Source organism: Etheostoma cragini, chromosome 1 (assembly GCF_013103735.1).
Source record: "Etheostoma cragini isolate CJK2018 chromosome 1, CSU_Ecrag_1.0, whole genome shotgun sequence".
Lineage (NCBI taxonomy): Eukaryota > Metazoa > Chordata > Actinopteri > Perciformes > Percidae > Etheostoma > Etheostoma cragini.
The window spans coordinates 8,736,343-8,745,532 of record NC_048407.1 but is presented as its reverse complement, the minus strand read 5'-3'; the positions used below and the strand labels follow the sequence as shown (position 1 = coordinate 8,745,532).

The 9,190-nt window shown below is 41.6% G+C and overlaps 1 protein-coding gene across 2 annotated transcripts in view; it reads left to right on the top strand.

Annotated features, from left to right (window-relative positions):
* Positions 1-7,703, top strand: part of ttc17 (tetratricopeptide repeat domain 17) — a 22,441-nt gene extending 14,738 nt beyond the window's left edge. For both annotated transcript variants that reach the window (XM_034877901.1, XM_034877893.1), the window contains 8 exons: positions 29-312; positions 449-602; positions 719-839; positions 4,353-4,512; positions 5,341-5,424; positions 6,200-6,319; positions 6,453-6,596; positions 6,755-7,703. In XM_034877901.1, coding sequence (XP_034733792.1) covers positions 29-312; positions 449-602; positions 719-839; positions 4,353-4,512; positions 5,341-5,424; positions 6,200-6,319; positions 6,453-6,596; positions 6,755-6,886 — 1,199 coding nt within the window. In that variant the 3' untranslated portion in view covers positions 6,887-7,703. The remainder of the gene's footprint in view (positions 1-28; positions 313-448; positions 603-718; positions 840-4,352; positions 4,513-5,340; positions 5,425-6,199; positions 6,320-6,452; positions 6,597-6,754) is intronic.
* Positions 7,704-9,190: the final 1,487 nt, after the last annotated feature.

The following is a 9,190-nucleotide window of genomic DNA, read 5'->3' as shown; positions in this document are numbered from 1 at the left end:
CCCCCCCCCCCCCCCACACAATCTCCAGAGGTTATCTTGGACAGCAATGGGTCAGGTGAGGCCGCTGGACAGCAGCAGGCCTCTGCCTCTGGATCAGCTAAGATGGCCACTCCCTTTGGTGGTGGAGGAGTGGAAGAGGAATGGCAGCTGAAAGAAGACCTGATGGGAGCCTTTGAGGGAGCACTAGATGTTGGAGGCAAACGAGGGGACCTGCGAGGTATCCGGGTGCTAAAGAATGACCGTGTTATGGGGGCCCGTGCCGGGGGTGGGCCCTGCTTCGGAAACTGTGAGGATGACGAGGGAGCTGAGTGGGTAGGTGTACATGCCCGTCATTTTTAACCAAATAAAATTTAGTTTGAGTTCTAATTGCCAAAGTCTAAAATTTTAGGAACGGGTGTGACTGAAGCGTGTATAGCCAAACTGAATTGGAGTGCCTTTTGTTCATCAGATCACCTTCCAGGTAAAGCGGGTCAGAAAGGCTAAGGTGGATGACATAGAGAGTGTTTCCAGCTCTGATGATGGCCAGAATGGGGAGTCACTGCCTGTAGGACACTCTGTCTTGGAGATAAGTGGGCCAACAATCCCATCGCCTGGCCCTTCAGGTACCACATACACCTGCATTTCTTTGATACATTTTTTACAACTGCATGACCACAGAAAAAGCTGTGCTGGACCTCACCCAACTGAGAGAGATGTCTTTTTGGGTGTTTTTGTGCAGGCCGCTGGAGGGACTACACAAGTCTTGGCTGGCCCGGGCCAGAGGAGTGCCAGCGGACACGAAGGGTAGACCTTACCACCGTAGCCAGCACCTGGTTGGCTGTTTCTGCTAAGAACATTGAGTAAGATCATGGTCACATTTTCATCTTATTTTGTATTATAAGTAATATATGTATGTACGGTTGTGTTCAAAATAATAGCAGTCCAACATCACTAACCTCATAAATCATATTTTTGGGTTGAAGTGATATTTGTAGATGGCAAATAAATGACTAGTAAGTGTTGTAGAGTCATAGAAAACTAACAGACCCAACAGTCTGCTGCCCATTCTGTGGAATTGAATCTCTAATTGAAAGGGGCATGTTCAAAATAATAGCCGTGTTGTGTTCAATTAGTGAGGTGAAGAAACAGGTTTTAATATATAATATGGCCCATATTTAAGGAAGGAAGGAAGCAAATGTGCATGTTGGTTATAGTGCAATAAAATTGAAATTGAAATACTCAGCAAAATGGGTCGTTCCAGACATTGGACTTGGACAGCGGACTTGATTTAAAAGTTGATTGGAGAAGGCGAAAAAAATATAAAGAAGTGCATAAAATGATTGGCTGCTCAGCCAAAACGATTTAAAATGCCTTGAAATGGCATCCAAAGCCTGAATTACGTGGGGAAAAAACGGTCAACTACCATTCAAATGGATCAAAGAATAGCCAAAATGGCAATGGCTTAACCAATGATCAGCTCCAGGAAAATCCAAGAAGACTTAAAGTTAACTGTGAGTTAGAATCAGATGAAGGCTGTGTGAAGCAAAGCTATCAGCTAGAAGCCCCCCCGCAAAGTTCCATTGCTTAAAAAGACATGTAATGAATAGGTTGAAATTTGCCAAAGGACACGTTGACTGGCCAAAGGACAAATTGCGCAACATTTTGTGGACTGATGAGAGCATAATTGTTCTTTTTGGGGTCCAGGGGCCACAGACAGTTTGTCCGATGACCCCCATGCACTGAATTCAAGCCACAGTACACTGTGAAGACAGTAAAGCCTGGTGGTGCAAACATTATGTTATGGGGATGTTTCTCATACTGTGTTGTTGGTCCTATTTAACACAGACCAGGGATCATAGATCAGTTTCAAGACATTGCTGACACATGCTGAAGAGGAAATGCCTTTAAAATGGGTCTTTGAAAAAGACTAGGACCCAAAACAAACCAGTAAGTGAGCAAAGTCTTGGTTCCAGATGAACCAGATTGATGTTATGGAGTGGCCAGCCCAATCCTCAGACCTCAATCTCATAGAAAACTTGTGGGGTGACATCAAAAATGCTGTGTCTGAGGCAAAACCTAATAATGTAGAGAAACTATGGAACGTGGTTCAATGGTCCTGGGCTGGAAGACCTGTTCACAGGTACCAGAAGTTGGTCGACTCCATGCAACACAGATGTGAAGCAGTTCTCAGAAATAATGTTTGTGCATCTAAATATTAGTGCAGTTATTCAAAGTAAAGCAAACCCGTTAGACATTTTTTTGTTTATTTAATATATAAATATTTTAGTTTGTAAAGAAAAATTCAACCCAGAAAAACCCAATATTCCTTTTTCTTCTTTCTGTAAAGCTACAACACAAGCTTGATCAATTTTGGTCATGTTTTGTTTTGGAATTGAATGTGCAGTGTTCCCAATGCATCGATATTATTGTAACGTTAGTGATTGTTAACGTTAACTATTAACTCTTCGTTATTACATACATGTACTTTCTGGGGGTGGACAGAGTAAGAGCACAGAGACTGCTTCGACTGTGTAACTTGGTCCACTTTTTAATCACACTTCTTCCAGCGTAGAACAACTCAAAACTTATAACAAAACATGCTTCATCATCTCATCATCAAATCCATCTGCCAACCTGTTACTGAATTACAGGCAGTGTACAACATGTTCCCTTGTTAACTTAAGGAACAGAATACACTATGAAGCTACAATTGATGGATAAAGGTGACTGATTTCAGTAACCCTAAAAAAAGTCATCTCTTAACTAAATATTTGCAAAATAAATATCATCTTACATTATGGAATTAAAAGCTATTCTCTATAGGATTTTGAGCTTTTATCCCTTTTTTTTAAACACACTGCTATTATTCTGAACACAACTGTATAGTACTTTGCAAACGTTTTTATCCAGGTATGGAAAAACTGCTGTAAACTAAGAAGGCTTTCAAAAATGGAAGTGTTAATATTTTATTTTTATCAATTAACAAAATGCCGTGAATGAACAGAAGTGGATCTAAATCAAATCACTATTTTGTGTGACCACCCTTTGCTTTCAACACCGCATAAATTCTTCTAGGCACACTTAAACACCGTTTTTGAAGGAACTCGGCTAGTAGGTTGTTCCGAACATCTTGGAGAACTAACCACAGATCTTCTTTCTCAAAGTCTCTTCATGTACAATCATAGTCAAGTTTGGAGAATGTCATCATTGTTTTGCACAATAAGGGCTTCACAAGCAAAGATATTGCTGCTAGTAAGATTGCACCTAAACCAACCATTAATCGGATCATCGAGAACTTTGAGAGAGATTCAGTTGTTGTGAAGAAGGCTTCAGGGCATCCAAATAAGTCCAGCAAGCGCCAGGACCGTCTCCTAAAGCTGCGGGATCGGGGCACCACCACTACAGAGCTTGCTCAGGAACGGCAGCAGGCAGGTGTGAGTGCATCTGCACGCTGTTTTGGGGTGTTGTCCTGCTGCAGAATATGTATGTGGCCTGGGTCCCACTGGTTTCAGTTTCTGAGCTGATGTCACTGTTGGACATCTTCCGATTTTGAGGGACATAAGCTTGATTTGTTTTTCATCTGCTGCACCAAGTTTTCTTGGCCGACCACTGCGTCTACGTTCCTCGACGTTGCCCGTCTTATGGCAAGTGTAAACAGACGGAAAGAGAGAGAATATTTAATGAGCACTGAAACATTGACCATCTACACACTCACAGAACTGGAAAAATAATATCTACAAAGCTTGCAAGATACCTCAGAAATGTGTGAAGTAATTTACCAAATACCTTTTAATGGTCACATGACACGGTGCCCTTTGGATGCTTTTATATAGACCTTATTTGTCCCTAATACGGTCTCTGAAGTCTCTTTTATGTAGACCTTAGTGGGCCCCTAATACTGTATTTGAAGTCTCATTCAAGAATTTCAGTCTTGGTGCAGAATTACAGCCACTAGAGCCAGTCCCACAATATGCCTTCATTAGTATGTGGAGGTCCAGGATGTCTCTCTCTCATGGGCGGGCCAAATTCTCTGGGGGGGCAAAGCCAAGAAAGGGGTTAACCTTGCCCCTTATGACCTTGATTTTTAGGATCGATTTACACCTATCTCCATTTCTAGCCACTGGGGGACCATAGGCAGCCTGGGGGAACGCATATTAATGTTAAAAAACCTTGTAAAGTGACATTTTCATGCCATGGGACCTTTTAGGGGTTTAGAAATAGAAAACAGAGACAGGAAAACAAAGGGTAAAAGAAAAACATTGCTGCCTCGTTGATGTTCTTGCACCACAGCATATCAAGAACCAAAATTCAGTAACTACAGTTTTAATTCTTTTGTTTGATTAGTTTCCTTTGCGGTCTCTCTTATTTTTCAGCATTACAGAACACATAGACTTTGCCACTCCACTTCAGGAGCCAGCTGCTGAACCTTTATGCAACGCCAACCTAGCTGCCAGTATGCACACCCTGGACCACCTGGCAGGGGTGGCCAACCGGGCCGCCATCCACTACACTGGAGAGAGCCAACTGCGCGAGGTAAGCTGGGGCACAAGCTGAAGATTACAACTATCAACGTGCATACTCTTCCCTTTCTATACCTAAATAACTTGTGCTTGGTGCCACAACATATTGTACATTATATCATCGCATACAGAAGTTAACATCTGAAATATCATTGGATAACAATCATAGCTTGATTTAAGAAACATGCAACAGCTATGTATACTGCATGATCAAGTGATCAAGATAATGTACTGAAACTCAGTGTTTCCCACAGAATAACATTTTATTTGCGGTGGTAGCTGACCCGGGGTCGGGGGGGTCCATGCGCGGATAGAGGAGCAAAATTCTTATATTGATTGTACCGCAAATATTTTTGCCCACAGTCCCATCCTGAGGGCTATAAGGGTGCAGGGGCAGTTACTGCACACTATGTAATGTTTTTAGCCAACAACAAAAACACGTTTGGCTGTGGCATTTCCTGTATTCTGACACATCTTTAGGTACAAATTTATGGGGAAAACATCTTAATTCATGTCAAGGACAATACAAAACTCTGCTGGTATAATTCAAAACTTTAAATGTAATGGTTTATAGGGCCTAATGCAGTAAGGGAAGGGGCTTTTGCATCTGACAACAAAGTCCAGATCATATGAGGAGCATGTTTGGACTAAAGTATAATGGCTTTTAGTGTTATGAACGCAAAACATTATGAGGTGTAATATTTTCTATTTTTAAATATTGTATGGGAAACACTGTGTTCTTATACTGTGTAGAAAACCAATCAGGCTACAACTAACAACAGATCAGCCCCACTTGATAGTTAATAGTCTCACATGCGTGTCTTGTTATCCTCAACCGCAGGTCCTGCAGAATCTCTGTAAGGATAAGTTCTCCCCTCAGTCCTTTGAGCAGGTGGGAACGCGCATTGCCAAAGTCTTGGAGAAGGTAAGGACTCACATCTCTGGGTTAAAGAGAGTAGTTTGTCTTGAAATAATGGATGTTTTGACATCTTAATATCACCCAAATGTAACTGCAAAGATAGACGGCAGATATATTTTTTCCCTGTTTGTTGTTCCTTCCTACTGTACTCCGCACACTGCTGCAGGTCACTGCTGGTGAAATACGGTTTATGTGAGTTGGAAAGGCTCAAATGGCACACATTGTGTGCTATGTATAAACAAATACAGTTGCATAAACAACTTGCTCATTAGCGAATTTTTGATAGCTCTGCTGCAGCTATTTAGAAAACCCTCTGTGCTCCAGCTCTGAACGGAACTGACATACTGAAGCACTCTGTTGTGAATCTGTTTGTGCCGAAACTCTTGCGGTTCCATTAGCTCAATTTGACAATTGACAAACAACTAAGATTTTCTTAATGTCGGTATTTCAGGAAAGCCATCTAAGACAGGGTTTGTCTCACGGAGGAAGCACGTGAAATGCCAACAAGTAGACTAAAGTAGAAGAAGAAATACAGACCTATAACAACACAATTAGCACATCATTTGGGTTCTGTTGCTGTAACTGGTAGTAATGTGAAAGAAGTCACTGCGGCAATTGCAGGAGAAAAAAACAAATATTAGCAAGGATTTGCTGTTCATATTTTTGCGGTACCAGCTAGTCATTGTGACACACTACTTCTACTACTACTACTACTACTACTGCTACTACTACACTTGATGTAAATTGACCATAAATCCTTCTCCCTGATCCATGACGGCAGAACCAGACATCATGGGTATTATCCAGCATGGCCGCTCTGTACTGGAGAGTGAAAGGTCAAGGCAAGAGAGCCATCGACTGCCTGCGACAGGCCCTCAACTACGCCCCCCATCACATGAAGGCAGGTTAAAGATCAGCTGCTCCCAACATCCACCCACTGGGTCCTTCTACTGAACAGAGGGTTGTTTTAAACAGGGAAATAATCTATATTCTTCTTTTCTTCTTTTTTTCCCCCCTCCTGAATTGTGACCTAGGACGTGCCCCTTATCAGCCTGGCCAACGTCTTCCAGAACGCTCGGCTGTGGGAGGACGCTCTTACAGTCGCCCGTATGGCAGTAGAAATTGCCCCGCACTTTGTCGTGAACCACTTTACCCTCGCCAACGTCTACATAGCGATGGTAATGTTTGATCATTATTTGTCCGCTTGTACTAAGGTGACCCACAGCCCTGCTCCTCATCTTTAATCTGTGCAACTGGAAAATCAAGGCATTGATCACACAGCGAGGCAAGTCATGTGTCCTCATGGTGACGTGGTTGTTGTGTTTCTTGACGACAGGAGGAGTTTGAGAAAGCCATGCGCTGGTACGAGTCCACTTTGAAGCTGCAGCCAGAGTTCGCCCCCGCCAAAGATCGGCTAAGGACCATCCAGTGTTACCTGCTCACCAAGAGGGAACGGCGCCAGCCCTAAACCACTCACGGGATCACAGGAGTACCCCACAAACATGCACACACTAGATAACCAACACACACTCATCCGAAGACCACAGATAAGTAGCACAAAATAAAAGTGTATTCAACTTTTATGTGGTTAAAGGTGAGGTGTCAAAATTGATATTCAGTTGAATCTGGCCTACTCCGAAGAATTAGGTTTGAAGTACAACTGTAGATAACTTTGCCCCACTACTTAGACTATGTCAAATGCAGGACCTCATGTTATCAAGCAATCAAGAAGTTGTGCTCGTCAGATTCCGCGATTTGTGGGATACAATTGAACAAAGTTTGAAAATTCCAGTGAATTCTTCTGCGATATTTTTATTTCAACCGCTGCTAATTGGAAGAAAACTCACATTGTCATTTGTTCAGACATTTTAGCGTTTTGGTATGAGGAGGCAGCATCTCGGAGGTTCTCTAGGATAATAACATACTAAAGCCTGGAGAGGGCGCCATGTTTTAATGTAACCTGATTGGACATTTTCAATTTTAAATGGAATGGATGTTATACAGTCTTTTGCTGAAATGGAAAGGAAGGTACCTCTCAACTCAGAGGTTAAAGGAGTTTGAATTGAACATTATATGCCCCCAATATTTCTCCTTCATAAAATGGATGGGAATTCTTAGTTGATGCACTTTTTTTCTTTATCATTCCTATTTATATGGGACCTACAAACTTTGATTTTGCTCCAAGGTAATTTAAATACAAAAGAGAGAAATATGCTATAACATTTGCTTCTTAACTTATGGAAAGTATAAGACAGAAAAAGGATTTGCCCATTGACCATCTATAAAAAAAACAAATCTGTATTTAATGTACAGTATTAAAGGCAGTGTGTTTCATTAGCTCTTTTCTCCGCGTCAATTCTTTGTCTCTATGGGAAATAAAAAAGTGTTTGGACTCATTAAAGCTTAAAGCTTAGCAGTGGTAGCATTTGAGCTGTAAAACTTTAAAGGCACGCTACATAAATCCTTGAATGAAAACTGCTGTCATAAAACTGGGATTGACATTTTAAAACTGGCCTAATGGTGACACTGTCAACCTTGTTTAGGCACACTCTTAGCAACTCTTCCAAACTCTCCCTTTCTGTATGATTGCCCAAATTCCTTATATATGGGGTTAAATGTCAATTTAATGATCAAAAACAAAAGCCAATCCCCATCGGTTGTTGCATCATCTTACATATTTTGAGGACCGCAAACGGCCACGTCATCTGCTCTGTAATTCAAACAGCACTGTAGCTCAGTGATAACTGCCAAACATTCAGCTTCAAATGATGTAATCGAAGGGAGAGTATGTGGTTACACTCTTGTAATGGTTTGCATGATAACCTGAAATAGACCTGTATTCTTAGTTATCTTATAATCATTTTCGGTCACATTCTGCGTGTGTGTTGACATTCAGCTTATCTTGAGAGTTGCAGATTTCAGATTCACACTACTTTGGCCTTTATAGATCAAATTGGAGATTGATGAGCATCTTCAATCCAGTCTTACTTATGCTATTTATAACCATACTGCAATCAAAATAATGCACTTTTGTTTTATTGAATCCAGTAGATTTTCTACCTTGCGCCAGTCACCAACTATTATACACTATTGTAACAACATTCAGCCAGTTGATACAAGCATTGGATATTGTATTAATAGACACAACAATCTGTTAATTTGTGTGTGTGTATGTGTGCAAACTTGTGTTCAGAATAAATCGGCAACATTGTTAGAATAGCTGCACATTCAACCAACTTCTGGTACCTGTGTACAAGTATTCCAGCTCAGGACCATTAAACCACATTCCATAGTTTCTCTACATTATTAGGTTTTGCCTCAGATACTGCATTTTTTATGTCACCCCACAAGTGTTCTATGTGATAGAGGTCCAGGGATTGGCCTGGCCACTCCATAACATTAATCTGGTTCATCTGGAACCAAGACTTTGCTCGTTACTGGTGTGCTTTGGGTCCTTGTCTTGTTAAAAGACCCATTTCAAAGGTATTTTGATGTCTTGAAACTGATCCATGATCCCTGGTCTGTGATAAATAGGCCCAACACCGAGTAACATGATGTTTGCACCACCATGCTTTACTGTCTTCACAGTGTACTGTGGCTTGAATTCAGTGCATGGGGGTCCTCGGACAAACTGTCTGTGGCCCCTGGACCCCAAAAAGAACAAGTTAGCTCTCATCAGTCCACAATTCTCCTTTGGCCAGTCAACATGTCCTTTCAACCTATGCAGTACATGTCATTTTTCCAGCCATGGGACTTTTACGGGGGGGGGGGG